Here is a 23,346-nt window from a genome sequence, read left to right as displayed (position 1 = left end):
ACATCCTGCACTTGTTTTTCTTGTCCAAACACGTGCAGGAATGGTTTTGCTTGCTTTTGAGCCACAGCAAAGGAAAATCAGTGTGGACTAGAGGTTAGAGTGTCGGGGGTTCAATTCCAGGCTCAGTTACGAAGCTCCCTTGGGGGTTGTCTGTATGCAGGGCTGATTACATGACGCAGAAGCCACTGCACAGGCATCCCAGGGCTTTCTCCCAAAGCTCCAAAACAAAAAAGTTGGGGATTTACCCTGACCTTTTCATCTGGAATGCGGTGAGGACGCACATTGCCGTCTGTCGCCACTGCTCTGGGGTCACATCAGAGGTGTGGTCGGGCAGATGGCGATCCCTGATTGGTTGTTGTCGTCTGCCTGGGCCAGAATGCCCCTGCGCTGCCTCTGTGAGGAGAAGAGTCTCCCTGCTGGCAGGTGCTAGGGGGGGCCGTGCACGGCTGTGGAGGACTGCCTGGGCTGCCACTCAATTTCTGCAGGCGCCCAACGGAGAGCACTATTGGGGGCTCACTGGTTGGTGAGACAGCAAAGGGCATGTGGATGCACTGGGCGACCCTTTCCTTCTCCTGCCGTCACCAAATCAGGCTTGGAGAAAGATCTGGGCAGCAGCGGAGCATTCAAGGGCTCCCTCCCTGGGACTCTCCCCAGCATCCTGATCCTGTAGAAAAATCCTTTAAAAACTCTCTTGCCATATAAAAGCATTTCTTCTGGGCCGCTTGTTTATAGATCTCATTTGGGAGGGGGGACAAAGAGAAAGAAAGAGGTTGGTGTTTCACTTCAAAGCAAGACGAAAAAAAGAATGTGCCAGAGCAGGCTGGAGCTGGGGACTGCAGGCAGCACCTGAACTGGCGTTAAGACAATGGCTGTGGTGAAGGCAAAGAGGCCTGGCCCGCTTCTGGATTGTTTTTGGCAAAGGGGGAAGGGTTTACTGGCTCTCCCCATTTGCCTCTGCCTCAACCTCTCTCCACCATTTTACTTGGAATTGTGCAGGGAAGGCAGCAACAGTTCTCCTTTCCCCTGGCTCCCTGGAAAAGGCCAGGGAGGGGCAGCAGCGGGGGCAGCTCCCCACTCCCATGATCCATATAAACCCTGCACACGCTCCTTGTCATGGGGGTAACAGGGCGCAACCCACAGGAGCGAAAGCACGGAGCTTTGGGGGAATGCACTGCTAACTCGGTGCCGTGAAGAGATCCCCTTGGGTGACCTTGGTCTGTCCCTACCTTAAATGGTTGTTGTGATGATAAAATGAGGGGTGGGAGAGAACAATGTACCCTATCTTGACCTCTTTGGAGGAAAGGTGGATATAAATGAAATAAATACATAAAATGAAGGAAGCAATCTTAGGGTTGTTGGGCACAAGGTTTGTGATATATCTATATATCCATATCACTTCTTTGTTAGGCTGACGGCTTGCCCAGGATGATCAGCTGCTATTTCATCAATGGGAGCTAATGTCTGAAGATGATCGCCTGACAGGTAGAAATCTTCTTCAAGTTTTTCAACGCGATCCCCATCAGGATAATGCGATCCCCATAAAGTGAGGGGGCAGATGGAGTTTGGGGGAAGCTTTGAAGTTAAAAGGAGAGAGAAGTTTTGGAGCTGGGAGTTGGCAGAGGCATTCTTGAAGTGCAATGCGAGATTAGGAGCTGCTCTGACTGCTGAAGTGTATTTGCCTCAGGGTGCTCAGGGTGTATCTTTGTAAATAAAGCAGATATTACAAGGGCTCCCGAAGACTCCAGTGCTCTCGATTCCAAAGAAACACAAACCCCACAGAGCTGCCCCTAGAAACTCTCACTGGATTGGGGAAGGGTGAGGAGCTTAGTAGCACTGAACCTAGAAGCAAAGCTATTCACTACAAACTACAACTACTGAGTACTTTTAATTCTGAAAGCAGCTTATGATTGGTATTGTTGCCATGATGTCCCATTGAGGCAGCTTGTTATGGGGCTCAGTGTTCATGGCAGAGATGTGATTTGAATCCAGGTCCAAGTCCACTTTTTTCACCAGTGGCCAAAAATGGATGATGATGATGATGATGAAGAAGAACAGTCCATCGGCAGAAAAGAGAGGACAGTGGACCAAGATGGCTTGTGGTAATAGCTGTTGAAATGCAGGAAAGGAAAAGCCTATAATCAAATGGGAACATATTGGAGGTATTTCAGGCAACAGAAAATGTCTGGATTCACAGAAGCACAACAAGAAAAGGCATATTTTTAAAAAAATCCCAAAAGGTCACGATCTTGATTAAGCCAATCCAAAGTTCACAAAATAGTATTCAAGCTTTTGAGGTCTTCAGAACTCTTCATCAGACCAGATGGTAAACAAAGGAGGGGGGTTTAGAAAAAACCTAATGGCTTATGTAGACATAATGGCTTATGTTGAAGCCATGGAGTCTGCATTTAGTCATTCTTAAGAAGAAATTTAGGAAGAGGCTGGAGGTATTCAAATTAGGTTCTTTTGGGTGCTGCGATGGTTTCTGGTAGCACCTAGGATGGTTGAAGAAACACCTGCCCTCTCTTCAGTTCAAGGCCATTCCGATACTTCACAGATGGGAGGGCTGCATATACGGTACATTAAGCAGGTAAGCGGTCCACAGCACAAGAATAAATGCAAGGACAAACTAGATTCTTCCAGGGAACTTCACCTGCAGGCTGCTGCCACACCTCAGGTCTTCATTTCAGCCTAGAATTGTGGCTGTGTTAAACTATTTTTGCAGCCTTGAGAAAAATTAATCCCTCATCCCCATCTCAGAAGGACTTTTCTACTCTATTCATGTGTATGGAATTAGGGGAAAGGAGTTGCATGTACAAGGGAAGAGGGAGAGATCAACTCCTCCCACATTTCAGCCCATGTTATCCTTGGGGGCAGAAGGGAGAAAATGAATTCAATTCCTCTAGCTTAGGGAATTTGCCTTCAGCTGCCCCAAGCAGCTTGCCCACACCGCCTACCAGTTAGGCCTGTTCTGGAGCAGGGCTCAACCTTAGAAAGTGGGGGAGAGAGAGAGATCTTAATACCTTTACATGGCTAAAAGGAAGACAACTTCTTAGAGACCACTGGCACCTTTTCCAGAGGGGACAGAATCTGGGTATTGCACAAGCGTGCCGCCATACAAGCACACACACCATAATTGTTATTTATTATTCTCCAGCTAAGATAATTTCTTTTTCAGATAAGATTGGCAAAGCATGTAAAAGCCTTTGTGACGTTAAATCCAACAGCCACTCTGCCACATTGGGTGTCACTATTATCAGGGCTTTGGGTATAGATAACTAATTCATTGCAGTCACACATGATGAATCAGGTGGCCACCATGCCACAAGTCATGTTCCAAACAAATAAAAACCCACTGTAGATGTGGAAATTGAGTACAAGGAGAGCTTAATATGACTTGGGCCTTAGCTAGGGTGACCCTATGGAAAGGAGGACCGGGCTCCTGTATCTTTAACAGTTGCATAGAAAAGGGAATTTCAGCAGATGTTATTTGTATATATGGGGAACCTGGTGCAATTCACCCTTCATTACAACAGTTAAAGCTGCAGGAGCTATACTAGAGTGACCAGATTTAAAAGAGGGCAGGGCACCTGCAGCTTTCACTGTTGTGGTGAAGAGGGAATTTCCCCAGGTTCCCCATATATACAAATGACACCTGCTGAAGTTTCCTTTTCAATACAACTGTTAAAGATACAGGCGCCCGGTCCTCCTTTTCATAGGGTCACCCTACCTTAGCTAGACCTAAGGTTTATCCCGGGATCATCCCTGCCTGCTCCCAGGATATCCTGTGTGTCATTTACATGAACAGGGATGACCCTGGGACGATCCTGGAATAAACCTTAGGTCTAGCTAAGGCCTTGGACATGGCTTGGATGTGGGTTTTTTCCTATGGTCCATATGAGGCTTCTAATAACAACAGCAATACTTATAGCCATGCCCTTAGACATGTACAGAGTGTATCTCACTCACTACCAAGTAGTAATCCTGAATAACTACTGAATCAAGCTGGAGACAGAGAAAAGTTGTTTTAAAGAGAGCTGGAAAAGCTGTAAGAGAGGTGCATTGCTTCCTATGGTGTACACACACCTTTCTTAGCATCACTGTTGAAGCTGGTTAAACAGATTTTTCTATTTTCTTTAACTATAAAAAGTTGTGTCATGGACAAAAGTGGATTGATATCCAGCACCAGCATCTTTCAAATCATGCTAATTTATTTGATTTTTACCCCACCTTTGTACCAAAAATAGCACTCAAGGTGGCTCTGTTCAGCTCTCTGCAAAACCTGTAGTTGTTGTCTCCAACCTGAGTTGGGTAGAAGTAGCCCTACAAAACGATCTCACACACTCACAGTTAAGACCCAGGTTAAAGCTAGCATGAAACTCTGAACGCTCTCATCTGAATGTGCTGATTCTGGGATGCCTAGGAGGCGTGGGTATTCTGTACATCCTCAGAAACATCCCATTTATTATTGCTTTGCACGTATCAGGCCTGGCTTTCAGAACTTTTCAAGCTATGCAGCTGAGCCCTGCTCTATCTCATTAAGCCCTGTATGGGGAAAATGGGGGAGCAGCAAGAAGATATTATGAAACACAGAGAAGCACAAGGTGAAAGCGAGGGCGAGTGGTGTGTGCACACCATTGGGGCTGGCTTTTTGCTGCGTCAGCGGGGGACCCAGCTGGTTCTGCAGCCTGAGTTTAAAAGCTTTCAGCTCCACTTACTGCTGATGAGCTGGGGCCATTGGTGCGAAAGAGACACTGCCCTCTACCCAGACCTGGCAAACTAATGGAAGCTGCAACACCTCGCAAGGTCCCGGGGGTGGGGGGTGGGCGGAGGATCCTGCTGGCTCAGGGAGGCATCTGGAACCCATTCCAGGCCTGTACTGGACCCTAGTAGGGCAGCTTGCCCATGCAAGGACTCCCAAATTCACAGTTCATTGATGCATCAGATTCTCTAGCACTTCCGTTCCTACTTTTAGCCCCAAGTGTGCTCTAGATGCTGTACATTACATAGAGATGTCATCCCAGGCTAAAGGGCTTGCAAATCTAGATTAGACAGACAAGGCAAGGGCTAATGAATTGAAAAGCAGTGGTGGGGATAGTGGTGCAGGCTAGGGAGAGTTGGACTATACTGCAAAGCCTATTCCTGCACATGGGTAACTCATTGCTGCAAGAAGTGCCAATGTTCACTCCTTTAAATAGTGTATGTGTGCCTATGTATATAATACATATGGATTGCACACATTCTTAGAGGCCAGGTCTATCCACAGCTACTAGCCATGATGACCAAATGGAGCCTCCATGTTCAGAGGCAATATACCTCAGAGTACCTGTTGCTAGGTTCAAAGAATGGCCGAGGGCTGCTGCTTGTGGGTTTCCCAGAGACATTTGCCTTGCTACTGCTCATAAAGGGATGCTGGAGCAAGTGGGGCTTCTTTGGTCCGCTCCAGCCAGGCAATTTGTATGTACATCCAGACTAGGGTGATCCAGGGAGGGGCTTCTGGGTGGTGGTTTTCCAGGAGGCCTTAAGAAGAAAATGAAGTGGCTGAAGAGAAAAGAAGAGGTCGTTCCAAGGACTGGGAACATGTTGGGAGTGCCACATTGGTTTGTTTTTTCCTGGACTTGCACCTGCATCTTCTACAGTAGCCTGCCTGACATATAGAAATGTAGCAAATGAAGCTTTTCATGGCATGGAGTCCAGAAAGTTTAATTTTCTAAATTTTTATGTGTCCAGCTGCTTGAAGGACACAAAAAGCATAAGGAACAGGAACGGTAAAAACAGAAGAAGAAGAAGAAGAAGAAGAAGAAGAAGAAGAAGAAGAAGAAGAAGAAGAAGAAGAAGAAGAAGAAGAAGAACCCTACGGAGACCAGAGTGGGGAGGAGGAGGATTGATAACATTTGGGCTCGCGTAACCTGCAAGAATCAAAAGGGGGTGTCGGAGGGACTGTTCTTGTACAAGGAGCCACCTGCAAGAGGAGATATGAAATGTCCACTTCAGATCAGCAAGAGCAAGTTCCCTGCTTCCAATGCCTGGTTCCAATGCCATGCACTCTAGACTAAAGAAAAGAGAACTCCGCAAGGAGGCCCCACTGCTCAGGCAAGACAGATCAAGTTCATAAGCTGTTTAGGCAGGAGCAAGTGCCTAAGAGTCGGGACAGAAGGCAACAAAGAAACGTGTAATAGTTTTTCTCTGAAGTATGGTTTTGGGATGAGAGATTCAAGTAAGCGAGGAGCACAAGGTGGTTCATAGCAGGGGAAAGGGACCGGAAGTGCTTCTTTCAAACATTGCCTGGGTGTTCTCTGTCACGAGGGTTGGAAACACTGTCTGGGGTTTTGCAAAGCGAAAGCAATTGTTCCTAGGAACTAGTAGAAGGCCCTGCACGTGACACAGAGCTGCAGCCGGTGGGGGTGCAATGTGAACAAACGGAGCTTCCTCCCACTCGAGGGACTGGCCCCAGTATGTTTCCATTGGACAGAGGGGGTCTTGTCGTTCACCCGCAGGGCCTTGTTCTTTTAAGTGGAGGCTCCAGAGAAAAGTTTGCAGGTTCCTGCTTGAGCTGTGCAAAGAGAAGGAGCTGCCATTTCTCCATTTTCCACCCTCTGTGACGATCCCAGGAACCTGCCAAGGCACTACAAAAAACCCTAATATTTCTTGACGTGTGGCTCCAGCCCCTAAGAGCTATTTTTAACGCAGCTGCTGTGAAAACAGCTTGGCAAATAGAAGCCTCATCATCGGCAACACAGCTCTCAGCTTTTCCAAAAAACCTCCTCCTCCATATTTATGAAACCCTCTACAATGTTTAACTTCCTGCTGTGTTTACCTCCCCCCGCCCCCTAGCACTGGTTGTGTCTCCCACGCAGATTTCGAGCAAGCATAGATTCACAAGTTGACAACTTTGGGGTGTCTTTAACTACCCTTCCCACTTCTCCTTTGATATCCACAATGGCCAGTCTGTTCACTTATCACACTGGAACCTATGCCCATTTTCTGTGAACGTATGGTCTTAGCAGTATGCAATGACACCCAGCGCCATCTCTCATGTCCATCTTCTAATCCTGGGGAGGCAATGGAAGTCCTGGTGCCATTCATGCGTTAATAACCTCCAGGTTAGTTTATTGCGATGTGCTATGTGTGGGGCTGCCTTTGAAGTCGACCCGGAAATGTAAATGCATTCAAAATGCTCCTGCCAGGGTTCTGAACAGAGCCAGTCAATCAAATTCAGATCACATTACGTTGTTCTTATGCCAAATTGCTTCCAAGCTCAATTGCAGGTGAAGGTTTTGACTTTTAAGGTCCTAGACAATATGCACTCAGCATGTCTCAAGCATTGTCTTGTTCCAAATGAACCTGGTGTGTGAAAACATTGGCCCATCCCTGAGGCCCTGCTTTGGGTCCTCCTGCTGTTAGAAATTTGGCAGACATGTACCTGAGGCAGGGTCTTTTCAGTTGTGGTGCCACTATGCCCAAGATCTGGAAGACTCGCAAGAGAAGTCTGTCTGGCCCCATCTGTACTCACTTTTAAATGGAAACTGACAAAGATTGATTCACGTCAGTGTTTTTTGTTTTGTTTTTAAGAATACGGCTCTTGAGATGAATCTGTGCAACAACCCCCTTTTTAGTCCATTTTACCTTATTTTGATTATAATTTCCTTTGTATTGCTATTAATGTGTATTTTTTTAAAAAAAAAATCGTATTGCAAGCTGCCTTGAGTGGGGTTGGCATTTTGTTTCTCATCATTATTGGGCAAGTGTTGGTTTTTTTGTGGTCGGTGTTTGTACTGCTCACACTTAGCGTTAATACTTCACCTCAAATGTTTTTTAATGGCCTGTATGATTTCCTTGGGGAAAACATAGCACATATATAGGAGGTGGGAGATTCCCAGATAACACATGCAGACTGTTTAAAACACACCCAGGAAGGTCTCCTCTGTTTGAAGAGCTGTGCGACCCGAGTCCAGTTTAAAGAGGCCGAACCCTAAGAAGGAAGAGCAGCAGGGGCGGGCCTTGACATTTCCAATCAGCGGGTGGCACCTGGACACAGTCTTCCTCACTGTGTTGAAAGGTCGTGCATTTCTATTTAAATTATGGTAATAATCCATTTCTAAATTTGTACCATACATATAAATTAGCACATGCTCATTTAAGGAAAATCTGTGTCCTCCTTTGTGTTCTTTTTTGGGTGATGCATTTCCTCTTTTACTAACTCCCTCTCCTCACCCCCAGCACCTAGTTTTCTTTCTTTCTTTTTCTTCTCTTTCAAGTACTTCAACTTCCACCTCTAAGAGTGAATATCAGCCAGTCATTCACTTATGTAGGAGAATGTAAAAGGTACACTGGGGGAAAGCAGATGCTAACCTGCTCCTTCCTTAGTAACCTCAGCCAAGGGCAGAATTCAGCCAGTTAATAGGCCTGCAAGCCCATGCTGGGTCTGTTTCTTGGTCACACTTGAGTGCGACAGGTTCGAATGATCGTGCAGCCCAAGCCATGGTGGGCCATCTTGAATATTCAAATAGTGACAGTGGCTAGTTCTGCTGCTGGAACCTGGAGAGGGTGGGCTGTTGGTGACAGAGACAGACCATGTTTTCTCTGTTGTGGCATCCCAGTTGTGGAATACCCTCCCCTTGGAGGCCTGACTGGTGCCAACGCTGGCTTCATTTTGGTGCTAAGTAAAAACATGGCATTTTTATCAAAGCCTTTGAGTGCTAATTTCTCCATGGTTGCACATATTTAATTGTTTTTCATTGCTTTTATTGCTTTTAAAATATTTCTACTGGTTTTAATTTGTTAATGATTTAATACTTTTTAAGCTGTATTTACATTGTTCTGATTTTATCTGTGTGATGCCCTGCGATCCCAGTGATATAGGGCGGGATACAAACGTTTCAACAAATAAAAATAATAAATGCTTGCGACACGGATAGTAAGCATTGAACCCTGTTCAAATATGAGCAAAAGCACAAAGCATTTAATGAAGCACAACACCAGGCACAGCCCACCCACAAGATGGCAAGACAAACAGGCACACTCTCGTGTAAGCCTTTTGCTTTCCTCAGTTCTACTTTGCGGGACATGTGGTGGCCCTCTCACTCCAGGAGGGTATCTACACGTCATACTGAAGGCGCTTGTGTGCGCCTCCAGTGCGTCCCCAAAACGATTGCTGGGGGCCTTTCCATGCTTCTGGAGTGGATCTACACGTCGTACTGAAGGCGCTTGCATGCACCTCCAGTGCACCCCCAAAACGATTGTGTAGATCCTGCAGAAGAGACGAAGGAAGAGGCGGAGGAGGAGGAGGCGGCCCCACATCGCCCCTCACGAGGAGGAACGGCTCCGAGTGATTGACATCGTTGGGGCCTAGAGCGTCCTTGCAGCCGCCGCCCACCTCCCCGCCGGCCTCCTGCTGCCGGCGAAAGAGCCACCCGGGGTGGAGAGCTTGGCGGAAGAAGCCGCCGCCCCGCCTTCTTCCGCCCTGGGTGGCTCTTTCGCCGGCAGCAGGAGGCCGGCGGGGAGGTGGGCGGCGGCTGCAAGGACGCTCTAGGCCCCAACGATGTCAATCACTCGGAGCCGTTCCTCCTCGTGAGGGGCGATGTGGGGCCGCCTCCTCCTCCTCCGCCTCTTCCTTCGTCTCTTCTGCAGGATCTACACAATCGTTTTGGGGGTGCACTGGAGGTGCATGCAAGCGCCTTCAGTACGACGTGTAGATCCACTCCAGAAGCATGGAAAGGCCCCCAGCAACCCATCTGTTCATGACAAGCAGGATCAAGCTATGCCGTTGACATCAGAGCTTTCCTATCCCACAAAGGATAAACTGTGGTTAGAGGACTCTTTAACTGATTATGCTGGAAAAGCCCCGAATGATCCATTCTGAATAATAATAATAATAATAATAATAATAATAATAATTTTATTTCTTACCCACCTCTCCATTTTGATCGAGGCGGGGAACAACCGTAAGTATAATTAGGCAAAGCAGTAATGTCTTAATACCTACGTGCTTGTTTTCCCCTTCGGTTCCCTTAATTTGCAAACAAAGCACCTTGGATGCAAAAAAGCACAGGTTTTCAATCCGTGTTATATCTCAGATAATGGAGACTGTGTAGAATTTCAATCCTCTTGCTCATTTGTTTCCTTAGTTTGCAAACTGTGCAAACCCAACTTAAGCAGGGGTGGGGGTGGGAATCGACCTGCTTGATCCCTTACAGCTTAAAGCAACCTGGAGGAGTGCAGGGCTGGTTGCTTGGTTGGAACGCAGGATAGGGGCACTCTTGTTTGGGACGGGTGGGGTGGGAAGGGTACAGTGTAACATTCTTTACAGCTCCCACTTGACAATGGCGTATTTCCCACGGAGCTGATTCCATTTTCTCTGGTGAATATTTTTGGTTTCTTGAGTGCAGTGCACCAACTGTTTGGCTTCATTACCTTTTAGCCTCTTTGTACAACAAGGATTCCAAGTGGGCCCAGACAGCTCCAAGAATATAGAGATTCTTAGCCAGCTGCCCCCAAAACTTGCAATCCATCCATGGTATGCTCCAGTCCCAAGACGTTGGCCCCAAGCAGTAACCTGCCAGATCCCTGGCTTTTTATCGGCCTCAATTTGTTATTTAGAATTTTGAGAGTGTGTCATGGACACTCTCACAAAATGGCGGTCATGCAGGGCTTGCTGATTCATAACATGACTGCTATGGTGGGCATGGCCAGTTACAAAACACTCAATTCCCAACAGGCAAACTGGTGGGGCTAAAAGAAAAGTAACTTACCTAAGATCAAGGCAGAGGTGGGATCTGAGCTCCAAAACACAAAACCACTCTTTTTAACCCAAATAAAGATAGCTCTGGAGGGCAGTACTTTACATTGCATCATGGCAACCTCCCAGTTAATTAAGAAAATGCCATAAGAAATAAAATTAAAATCAGAAGGGGCAGGGAGCCTGGTGGTGCCAAGAGAGATGTCCGAGGGCACATTGGTGCCCACGGGCACCACATTGGAGACTCCAGGACTAGACCATGTGCAAGGGGTTACAGCCAAATTCAGCAAGGCTGGGAGAGGAATTGTACCCCTGCCAGTCCCAGGATCCCCTCCCCTCGCATCTCCTGTTCCATACCCTATAGTAGATCAACACACAGCCCCCAACTTTTCCAACATTACCTAATATGTCTGTAACATGGTTGGGTTCGAACCCAGGTCTCTCAGTTCCAACCTAAATACTTTAGACTTGCTCTTAAGGGCTCTAGATTATCCAGGAATGGGTCCAACCTTCTTTCAGACTCTGCAATCACAGTCTAGATTAAGCCAGAACTCACCAGAGCTTATCACCAAAACCTGCTTTGAATGCAAACATCCTACGCTAGGATGCGTAAAGTAATAACTTACCCATTGGGCAGTACTATTATTTATTATTTATTACACTTATATACCGCCCCCATAGCTAGAGCTCTCTGGGTGGTTTACAGAAAGTACATGCATTGCATGCCAAAGGTCCCAGATTCAGCCCTGCGCTTCTCCAGTTTAAAGAAAGCAGGGCTCCTCATTGTCAGTCTTGGCTAGTTGGTTTGACCATCTTTGACTTCATATAAGGCAGCTTCATGTCTCCATAATAAGGGAGTATCCCTGAGCATGAGCAAAGTGCAGTTTTGTCACCACTAAGCAACCAAAACATTCTGTGATTCCAGTACAGGCTTGAGCTCAAACTCCTCTCTTTTTAGAAATCAACCAACAACAGCAATTACTTCTGAATTTTAAATTAAAGGCTTTCCTATATAATTCTATTTCCAACCTACAGATTGGCAGAAACCTCTCATGCCTGTTTTACTTGATCCTTTGTATTGCTCAAGGCGCTGCGGTAAAGGCCACAGAAAGCCTTCCCTCACGCATCATAAACACGCAGGACCTTGATGTATGATGCCTTTTCCTGCAAAGGCACTTTGGCCTTAACTCAGCTCAGCGAAGAGGGGCGAAGTGGCGGATTGGCTTATGCGTCTCCCACTTAAAAAACACACACCACACCTTTAAAAAAAAGAAGAAGAAGAAGCAGTCCAGAGGAAGTCTTTAAAAATATAACAACAGCAAAATCAACCATGTTGGCTGGAAAACATTAGCTGGAGTGGAGCGGCTGAGCTGCTTCCTCGGGAGATGGGAGAATCGGGGTGGCTCGTGATGGTGCCCCTCCTTCCCCCTCCCCCTTGCCAGCTTGGCTATAAAAAAAAAAAGAAATCTCCCTTAAAAGGAGCTGCAACCTGAATCCAGGGCAGGCTGCAAAAGGTCTTAAAAAGGGAAAGAAATGATTGAGATGGGGGGAAAGGAGGAAGGCAGCTGTGGCTCGTTATTGTTCATGGTGATTCTTAGCCCAGCGAGGCAACAAAATAATATATACTGGTTCGGTGGCAAGGCTAGTTCCAAGTATGCCAGCTGCCCCTATCTAACAAGGATAGTCCCTATCCCTTGGGATGTGTGTGCCATACAAGACATCTCCCATCTTTCATTGCTGTTTTGTCTTTGGGGGTGGGGAATATGGGACGTGTCTTTTGAAAATGGTATTCGTGCACACACTTCCACATTACAGTTCTCCCTTCTCCACTACCATTCTTCCTTTGCCCTTCGTTAAAACTCTCAAGGGGGAGGGCAGGGGCAGATGCATGTTCACACATGCATGTCACGTGGACACAAAGTGCCAGCGAGCTGCTTCCCTTCCATCCCCCTCCTATAATCACAGAACCAAATAGTAATAAAAAACACATCCAACAACATTCACTATTATTTATTGCATGCATATCCCGCCCTTCCTCCAAGAAGTTCAAGGCAGCATACACGGTGTCCCCCTCTGAGATAGGTTAGGCTGAGAGCAAGTAACTGGCCCCCAGTCACCCAGAGAGCTTCATGGTTGAATGAGCATTTGAACCTGGGTCTCCTCAGCCCTAGTCTCCTAATTCTTATATCATTCCGTTTGGGTTTGCAGCTAAATCAGGGGTCCCCAAACTTTTCGGACTCATGGGCACATTTGGGAATTTGAGAAACTGCAGCAGGCAGGAAAATTCTGAGAGTACCTTGGACTGCAAGAAGATCAAACCAGTCCATACTCCAGGAAATAAAGCCAGACTGCTCACTTGAGGGAATGGTATTAAAGGCAAAACGGAAGTACTTGGGCCACATAATGAGAAGACAGGATACCCTGGAGAAGAGGCTGATGCTAGGGAAAGTGGAAGGCAAAAGGAAGAGGGGCCGACCAAGGGCAAGATGGATGGATGATATTCTGGAGGGGACAGACTTGACCTTGGGGAAGCTGGGGGTGGCGACAGCCGACAGAAAGCTCTGGCGTGGGCTGGTCCATGAAGTCACGAAGAGTCGGAAACGACTGAACGAATAAACAACAACAGCAGGCACTAGTGGGTCACCATACTGGATCGCTATGGATTTTAGGCTGTGTCTTATTCAGCAAAAACCTTTCTTTCACGTCTGCTGGTGGTGCAATACGGCGAATGCTTCTTTTAAACATATGTTTTGACAACGCCCAGCAGTTGCTTCTTTTTTGGGGGGGAGGGGAAGGTTATTACATGGATACATTTTGTATTGAAATAGCCTTTAATATTCATTGATGTACACACTCTTTTAAATTATCTACCTGCTTCATCTAAATTAGCTAATGGTCAAAGTAAATGGATTCTCCCTGCCCCTTTGACAGCTGAAAGATAGTACAACATTAGAAGGATCAACACTCATGTCCAATAATACAATGGATTGAAGACCTTACAAAACTTTCAATATTTGAATGGGTGGCATGTAGACACCACCTTCAAATGGATACTTCTCTGGATATCTTGTCCACTTTTGTTTAAGCCTTTGTATAATTGCTAGAAAGTTGTCTGCATTTCATATGTATTAATTGCTCTGGTTATATACAAATCCATATATATATATATATATGTAAAAATGGAAAAAAATAAACATTTTGCCGGTGCCTGCAGGCACCACAGTGGGGACCCCTTCACAAGCACCATTGGAAGAGGCCACAAGCACACCCTGCAGAAGCAGTACAACCAGATGCACTGGGAGGTTAAATATGTTGTTCATCATTGCTCTAAAAATTTATTTAAACCCCCTTGAGAGCCAAAAAGCAGTGTAGACCTTTAAAAATACATTTTACCTCCATTATTTTTTTTTGTACTTCTGGGAATCTTGGGCTCTTCTTGAGCCTGTTGATGATATTATTATTATTATTATTATTATTATTATTATTATTATTTATTTATTTATATAGCGCCATCAATGTACATGGTGCTGTACAGAGTAAAACAATAAAATAGCAAGACCCTGCCGCATAGGCTTACATTCTAATAAAATCATAATAAAACAATAAGGAGGGGAAGAGAATGTACCAAACAGGCACAGGGTAGAGTAAAACTAACAGTATAAAGTCAGAACAAAATCAAGTTTTAAAAGATTTAGGAAAAAGAAAAGTTTTTAGCTGAGCTTTAAAAGCTGCGATTGAACTTGTAGTTCTCAAATGTTCTGGAAGAGCGTTCCAGGCGTAAGGGGCAGCAGAAGAAAATGGATGAAGCCGAGCAAGGGAAGTAGAGACCCTTGGGCAGGTGAGAAACATGGCATCAGAGGAGCGAAGAGCACGAGCGGGGCAATAGTGTGAGATGAAAGAGGAAAGATAGTGAAAAGCTTTGTAGGTCAATAGGAGAAGTTTATATTGGATTCTGAAGTGAATTGGAAGCCAATGAAGAGATTTCAGAAGTGGAGTAACATGGTCAGAGCATCGAGCCAAGAAGATGATCTTAGCAGCAGAGTGGTGAACAGAAACCAACGAACTGATGTGAGAAGAAGGAAGGCCAGTGAGAAGAAGGTTGCAGTAGTCCAACCGAGAAATAACCAAAGCATGAACAAGAGTCTTGGCAGAAGAGACAGACAAAAATGATCGAATCCTGGCAATATTATACAGGAAAAAACGACAGGATTTAGCTACTGTCTCGATATGAGGAATAAAGGAGAGCGAGGAATCAAATATAAAGCCAAGACTACGAGCTTCCTTGACTGGAGTAAGTGTAACATCATTGACAGTAAGAGAGAATGAGAGATGAGGAGAAGGTTTAGGAGGAAAAACAAGCAATTCAGTCTTTGCCATATTAAGTTTCAAACGACGGTGAAGCAACCAAGCTGAGATATCTGAAAGACATGCCGAGATACAATCGTGAACATCAGGAGAAAGATCCGGAGATGAAAGATATAATTGTGTATCATCGGCATACAGGTGATATTGGAGGCCATGAGATTGAATAAGCTTGCCCAAGGGCAACATGTATAAGGAAAACAACAACGGGCCAAGCACCGAGCCTTGCGGAACCCCTACTGAAAGGGGAAAAGAAGAAGACGAGCTGCCATTAGCCAACACGCTGAAAGAGCGACCCGCTAGATAGGAGGCAAACCAGTTATAGACAGAGCCACAAAATCCGAGGTCATGAAGGGAATCCAAAAGAAGATCGTGATCAACCGTGTCAAAGGCTGCAGTTAGATCAAGGAGAATAAGAACGGAATAAAGGCCTTTAGACTTGGCAATAAGAAGATCATTGGTAAACTTAGTAAAGACTGTTTCAGTGGAATGCAAAGGACGGAATCCAGATTGAAAAGGATCCAGAGCAGAGTTACTAGAAAGAAAATCAAGACAACGAGAGTAGACCACACGCTCCAGGATCTTTGAAACAAAAGGCAACAAAGAGACAGGTTGGTAGTTAGGCAGAGATAGCACATCAAGAGTAGGTTTCTTGAGAATAGGAGAGACTGTAGCATGTTTAAAAGCAGAAGGAAATGAACCAGAGGACAAAGAAAAATTAATAATATGAAGCAAGGAAGGGGGGATAGCAGGGATAAGATTAATAAAGACCCGAGAAGGAATTGGATCACGGAAACAAGTGGAAGGCTTCGAAGAGCGCAGTATTGTAGACAGTTACATCCCTCTTATATGTGGATGGTGTTGTTTTAGTTAGGTAAGTATCCACACTTGTAGAATTAATTAGCTATCAATATACCTTTCCCAAACTGGTGCCCTTCAGGTGTCCTGGACCACCACTCCCAGCTGCTGTCTAGTCCAGGTCTGGGTCAAAGATAAAGAACCATAAGAATAGAGAGTAGGAATTCCATCAGCAGGGTTTTACCCATCAGCAATTTAGTACACTGATAGTGCTATATAAATAAATTATTAATAAAATAATACTAATAATATCTGGACAGCAGACTGAGCAGGGCAAACAGGTCTTCCACACTCCCTATGGTGAGATTATTTTATTTGCATGTAAATTACAGTAACTATTTCTAAATGTGCGCATATACTTAGAAATCTTATATGCATGCTTTATGTAAAATCTGTTCCTTTTTGTTCTTTTTGGTGAAGCATTCCCAAGTGACCACCTTTCTGACTCCACAAGCACAAAACAAAATGAAGCAAATTGTGAGTTTAAAATGTGAAACTGCCTACACACAGAGTATTTTGTTTCACTTTCTCTCTTTCTTTTATGAAGGTAGGTAAACAAGCATATTAGAAATGTAGAAGCAGCTGTAAAGCATGGAGTAAGGGGTTAGAAGAAAAATATTCATTGTCACCTTATGACGAAGGTGAAAGAAGAAAGTGCTAAAGCTGGGTTGCAGTTAAACCTCAAAAAAACCAAGATTATGGCAACCAGCTTGATTGATAACTGGCAAACAGAGGGAGAAAACGTGGAGGCAGTGACAGACTTTGTATTTCTGGGTGCAAAGATTACTGCAGACGCTGACTGCAGCCAGGAAATCAGAAGACGTTTACTTCTTGGGAGGAGAGCAATGACAAATCTTGATAGTTAAGAGCAGAGACACCACACTGACAACAAAGGTCCGCATAGTTAAAGCAATGGTATTCCCCGTAGTAACCTATGGCTGCGAGAGCTGGACCATAAGGAAAGCTGAGCGAAGGAAGATAGATGCTTTTGAACTGTGGGGTTGGAGGAAAATTCGGAGAGTGCCGTGGACTGCAAGAAGATCAAACCAGTCCATACTCCAGGAAATAAAGCCAGACTGCTCACTTGAGGGAATGGTATTAAAGGCAAAACTGAAGTACTTGGGCCATATAATGAGAAGACAGGATACCCTGGAGAAGAGGCTGATGCTAGGGAAAGTGGAAGGCAAAAGGAAGAGGGGCCGACCAAGGGCAAGATGGATGGATGATATTCTGGAGGTGACAGACTTGACCTTGGGGGAGCTAGGGGTGGCGACGGCTGACAGAAAGCTCTGGCGTGGGCTGGTCCATGAAGTCACGAAGAGTCGGAAATGACTGAACGAATAAACAACGACAATGCTTCACAACTGAAGTATTCCACATGGCCATCTAAAGGGGTGGTGGAGGAGGGTTGCCCAGGGTCTAAAATTAGGGCTGTGCTCTGCTTTGCATTGGAGCGTAGAAGCAATAGTGAGGCGGCCTGATTCACCTCCGACAAAGGTGGAGACGAAGCAGATTGGGGGGTCTGCGGATCGAGGTGAAGAGGATCGAGACCAAGCGGATCCTTCGCCTTGATCCAGAGCTCTGAAAAAAGGTAAGTGGGGGCTTACCTGGCCCTGCCGCAGTTTGTGCGGTGACAGCGGCAGAGCCAGGTAAGGGGGCAGAGGGAGGGGGGCTTACCTGCCTCTGTCGCAGTCCAGTGGCGGCTTCAACTGAGGCTGAGGCTCAAACTGGAAGATCAGGCCGCAATCGCAGCCTGCCCTTCCACTTTGAGCCTCAGCCTCTAGAGAAGCTGCTGCCGGAACGCAACAGACGCAGGTAAGGGGAGAGGAGGGAGGGGGCCTTACCTGGCACTGCTGCCACCACTGCAGTCCGTGCAGCGACAGCGGCAGAGCCAGGTAAGGGGACAGGGTCTTACCTGAGTCGGTTACGTTCCAGCAGCGGCTTCACCTGAGGCTGAGGCTCAAACTGGAAAACCAGGCCACAACCGCGGCCTGGTCTTCCTGTTTGAGTCCTCAGCCTCAGGTGAAGCTGCTGCCGGAATGCGATGGACGCATGTAAGCGGGGAGGGAGGGGCCTTACCTGGCGCCACCGCTGCCGCAGTCCATGCGGTTATGGCGGCAGAGCCAGGTAAGGGGGAAGGGTCTTACCTGAGTCCGTCGCAATCTGGAAGCGGCTTCAGCTGAGCTCGAGGACTCAAACCAGAAGACCAGGCCACAACTGCAGCCTGGTCTTCCTGTTTGAGTCTTCGGGCTCAGTTGAAGCAGCCGCTGGAACATGACGGACGCAGGTAAGGGGAGAGGAGGGAGGGGGGCCTTACCTGGCGCCACCCCCGCCGCTTCGGAGCCGGAGCTCCACAGTGGAGCGGAGCAGACCATAGGCGGGGCGGAGTGGGCCCAATCTGCAATTTGCAGATCAGGTGTGGAGTGGATTGGGGATCCGTGCACAGCCCTATCTAAAATCACCCTGACCAGCAGTAGCTAACCAGGGTTTTGGACAGGAACTTTCTCCATCTAACAGATGCCTTTTCTGCTTCAGAGGTAGTTTGGATGCACTTGAGCAGGCTAGCAGTTTTTAAACCAAGCTGTAGGGAAATGCTTCCCAGTTGCTTCTCGAGACAGCAGCATTTCTTTGGATGCCAATGAAATGTCAAGGGATCCCGGGGCACACCACTCAGGCTGTGCTGCTTGAGGCTGCCAACGTCTCTCAGGCTGGTTCTGCATTTCACGCATGAGATGGTAACAAACCTGGAGCCATCCGAGCTCCTTGAAGTGTGTACCTTTGTAACACATATACTGCAAAATCAGTTCAAACTTTGTAGGCATAGCCTTAAAGTATCCCAGGGCTGGTGCACACATGCTTCTTTGTCAGTCTTTGACAGTGGGAACAAGTGATGACTTGCATGTGTGAATGAACTATCACAGATGGGTCACCGCAGCTAAAATGTCCGTGTCATCCAACGTCAACTCAAACACAACGTTTCTCCAATGAAGAGAGCTCACACATTCAGTGGGCAGTCATCAGTTATTGGGTAGTCAAGAAATGAGATGTAAAAAATGTAACGTGTGGCTTCATAGCTTGGCAAAACTTTAGAACAGCAGGCTGGGTCAGAGGACCGACATAAACCAACAACGACACGGGCTCAGTTCAAGGATACTCAAGAGGAAGGATGACGGCCGTGGGAAACACAGGGCACAACGAAACGTGGCCTGGCAGTTCTCTGTGTGTGTTTTGAATAACACAGCTGCGCGCACATGCATGAGGGAGAATCCAAATCCGGACGATGGCACCGTGTGAGGGATGCAAACAACCTTCCCCCTATGCTGTTTTCCCTTTTTAATCTTGCCTGATGGGGATCTTATATGGGGACATGTGAATTTTCCCCTGTGCGGCAAATAGCAGCTTCCAGAGGAGTGGGATTTAATTGGGGAAATGGCACGGGAGAAGGTATTTTAAAATCCTGCCAAGTTCCACATGCCTAATCAGTGCTGCTATTTGCCCCCCCCCCCCCCGCTTTTTTTCCTTTTCTTTTTTTGCAAAGTCGTGGGCTAGCCTAATCACAGAGCTCATTCAAGTCACGTCATTAACATTCTGAATGTATTTATTATTTTATACTGTTTTTATATTGGTTTCTATATTCTATTTTTAAAATGTATACCACTTATGATATCAAGCGTATGTAAGTAACTTAAATAAATAAATAAATAAATAAAGGCATAAAATGCCCCCTTCATTTCAGCTTTGTCCAACCTAGCGCTCCTGTCGTCCCCAGCCAGCATAGCCATTGGTCATGCTAACTGGGGATGGTAGGAATTGTATTCCGATGCTTCTGGTGGGCACTGTGTTAGGGAAAGGGCTCCGCTGCAACAGCGGCACAGACTTTGTCACAGAGGCAGCAGCGAGCAAGATAGAGCTTTACAGATCAACAAATGAATGACAAATGACAAAGGAATACCAGCCAGCCAGTGCACAGATGTAGAACCATCTGGAGTACCTCACCCACGTGAAGAACCTGCAGAACACTGTGCCCCCCCCCTCTCTGGTCAGGCAGATGTAACTTTTTAGTGAGTGAACTGCAGCGTAAAGTATGGTTCAGTGGTGGGCGCGTGAGACACACATGCTGCGTTGGTTATAAGAAGAACGTGGCAAGGGCGGAAACTGCAGCATCACAGTTGCAACAGCTCCTCGTCTCCTTTGATTTTAAGCCCACTCAGGATATTAGATTCACGAACTGCCAACGTCACAGTGTTGACATCAGCAGAGATACTGACATAAAAGCAGGCAGGAAATCCAGCCCTGTAAATTCACACACACCAGACTCCCCTTCTTCTTGGCTCATGTATAATTAGTATCAAATTGAAGAGGGGGTGGAACTCCCATGATCAAGAGTTTTTCAAAAGCATCCCTCCTGTTCCTTACATCACAACCCACATTTTGACACAAACTCCAAGGAATTCTGTACTGAATTTGCAGCTTTACATCATCAGGGCCCAACCTTGTAATTCTGTCATCTGGGGTAAAATAAGTTGACATCCTGGAGGTCTGATTCCCCCCTCCCCGCACCCCAATTTGACTGATAGGTTATACATGGGGCTTTGTTTCTCTCACCATGGTCCAGGTGCAATGAAAAGCTATATTCAATGTCAGGGTCCAGGAAAACAATGAGAGAAAGGAACAGGTCACTGAACATGTGCCGAGTGCTTTTTCACATTAAACACAAGAGAGAGAGAGAGCGCAACTTCCCCCAAACTAGCACCCTCCAGACGTGCTGGATGATAAATTCCATCACTAGCCATGCTGGCTGGGGTTAATGGGAATTGTAGTCCAACCCATTTGGAGGGCGCCAGGTTGGCAGAGCCTACAGTAGAGAACTGGGCTGCTAGAACTGAGCAAACAACTTCTAGGCCAGCCAGACCCCCTCTATCACTTCTCCTTTTGGTATGTGAGCACTGAAGGCCTGAGCAGAAGGCTTCTCAGCTTTAGTAAAAACTAGCATCCTCTCACACACTTTTTAGGGATGGAGGATAAAGCTGGTAACCATGATAGCTAATGGAGCCTCCATGTGCAGAGGCAGTAGTTATTTCTCTGAGCACCAGAACACTGGGGAACGAGCAACAAGGGAAGGCCATTGCTGCCACTTCCACGCTTTGCATGTAGGCTTCTTGGGAGAATCCAATAGGCTACTGTTCAACTGGAATGCTGATGGGGGGGGGGCAAGACTTTCCCTTAAATCTGCATTTAGCAAAATAATTTTCTTCCCCATCCTTCTCCATACCTCTCCTCCTCCAAAATTTGATCCCAAGGTTCTCTCGCCTCTGGGCTTTCAGCTGCTAAAGAACACAACTATTATAACAGCAATGCCTGCAATTAAAGCATGTGCTAATAAGTCACACTGCTGCAGTGAGACACATACAGACCCGCCAGGCTAAATTGCTGGTTTCCAAATCCTCCCCCCCCCCAATAATTAAGATGTTATTATGATTCCCACTCTAGTAACCTTTTGGAATTCCCTCCCCCTCCAGCTCTCTCTCTCTCTCTCTCTCTCTCTCTCTCTCTCTCTCTCTCTCTCTCACACACACACACACACACACACACACGGAAGTGGTGGCAATGTCCTTTATCTCCATTTCCCCTGCAGTGTTTTTTTTTAAAATAAACAAGGCTGGATTTGCATGGGCATAGATGTCCTGTCAGGTTTTTTTAAACCCCATTTGCCTTTTCAATGACTGAGGTCAACCTAGATAAAGGGCGATGGGGGTGTGAGGGAAGGCAGAATTGCAGTGGGGACGTGTAATCCATTTACAATGTTGATGATATGTACAAAAGCAGAGAATTTAAAAGGTCAAATCGTACAGCATGAAAAGCTGCGATGTCTACAGAAGGGCTGCACCCGCCCTATCCTATATTTTCGTTTTGGGTCTTTGATGGATAATTCGACGTATAAAGACCACTTCGACTTTTATATAATCTTTCTTTACTTAAATGTCAAGCGTAAACACAGGTGCGCGCGCACACGCACAGCCAGGGCAGTCGGATAATGAAAACCAGTCATCAGCCTAATTCTTCAAGTGCAGCATGCTGATTCCTGATCACAAAGCAGCTCCCCTGCTGATCCCACACCATCGTAACCCCAGAATGCCACATGCAGAGAGCAGGTGCAGCATGAGAGGGCTCCCAGACAAATCAAACCTTGGTCTATATGAGAGCGAGCAGTAGGATGCGACCATTTCGCTCAACGTGAAATACTGCGGTAGTGATAAAATATAACCGAAGCAGGGCACACTTTTGGAATACGGCTGCGGGCTCACTACTGCAGGGGGTGGGGTGGGGAGGGGAGGGGAGCGGAGGGGAGGGAGCATGGTGGGTCGTTAAAGCTAAACCGGAGATTGGAGAGAGGAGAAACAGACTGATAGACACGCGCACACGCTCGCTCGAGTCTGCCGGAGAACCGCTTGCAAACCGAGACGGTGCGGGGGGGGGGGGGGAGTGGAGATGCTGCATTTACAAAAAAAAGCAAAAGCAAAAAGCAGACTCCCTCCCTCCCTCCCCCCGCCCCGCCACACACAACTACTAGTGTTTACTACCCGCTCGATCCTGGCCGACAGCGCGCAGAAATGAGATGGCCAAACCTAAAGCGGAGGTGGCGGTAGAAAGTGTGCCAATCAACGGGTCCTTTAGCAGAAGAAGGAGAGGGCGGAAGGAGGACGTGGAGATGGTTACCTTCGTTTCCTGGAGGCTGGACACGGTGCCCGGAGTCTGCTGTGAAGAATCCGAGTTGTGCTGGGGGTCGTTTTCCTTTTCTGTTATTTCAGTCATGGCGAGCCGTGGGCGATTCTGGGCTGGGGATCCGGAGACCGAGCGGACGGGCAGCAGCTTTTGGGGATGGGTCAGGCTCGCTTCTCGCCCCTCCACGCCCACCTTAAAAGAAAGCAAGCGCTTCTCGGTCCCCTGGCTGGAAGCCGCTTTCCTCGCCCAGTCTCTTGATGTTTTTCAGTTCCAGTTCTTTGGAGGCGCCCTCCCGCTTTAGGAACGAAAGGGACGACCCAGTTGCTTAAAACAGTGACACGCAATCCTGATTCTCCCGAACTCTCCTGAGTGCGAAGTAGGTGATCTATTTTGCCATCTAGACCTCCTCCTTACGCCAACCAAAACAAGAGCATCCGCAGCCCCGCGGACTTTTGATGTCGTTTCCCACGAGCTGTGCGATACCAATGGACCAGAGCGTGTAGAACGAGCACCCCTCGACCCGCTTCCTCCAAGTTTGATTTCAGGATCGGCTTGGCTCCGCCATATAGTGTGCCATCCCTTTTACGAGTGGTTCATTAAACTCGCCTTTTCTTTTTGATATGCTAATGAAGAAGGTAGGCGAATGCTCTTCAATTGGCCTTTCCAGC

The 23,346-nt window shown here is 46.8% G+C and overlaps 1 protein-coding gene across 1 annotated transcript in view; it reads right to left on the bottom strand.

Moving 5' to 3' along the window:
* The window catches only part of STAC2 (SH3 and cysteine rich domain 2), a 44,583-nt gene extending 21,815 nt beyond the window's left edge, over nucleotides 1-22,768 (bottom strand). Inside the window, exon 1 of the mRNA XM_063137461.1 lies at nucleotides 22,673-22,768. Coding sequence (XP_062993531.1) covers nucleotides 22,673-22,768 — 96 coding nt within the window. The remainder of the gene's footprint in view (nucleotides 1-22,672) is intronic.
* Between the last annotated feature and the right edge of the window lie 578 nt (nucleotides 22,769-23,346).

The sequence above is a fragment of the Elgaria multicarinata genome, chromosome 11, assembly GCF_023053635.1.
Source record: "Elgaria multicarinata webbii isolate HBS135686 ecotype San Diego chromosome 11, rElgMul1.1.pri, whole genome shotgun sequence".
NCBI classification, from domain to species: domain Eukaryota; kingdom Metazoa; phylum Chordata; class Lepidosauria; order Squamata; family Anguidae; genus Elgaria; species Elgaria multicarinata.
The sequence above is the reverse complement of the archived record's forward strand: the minus strand, read 5'-3'. Positions and strand labels throughout refer to the sequence as shown.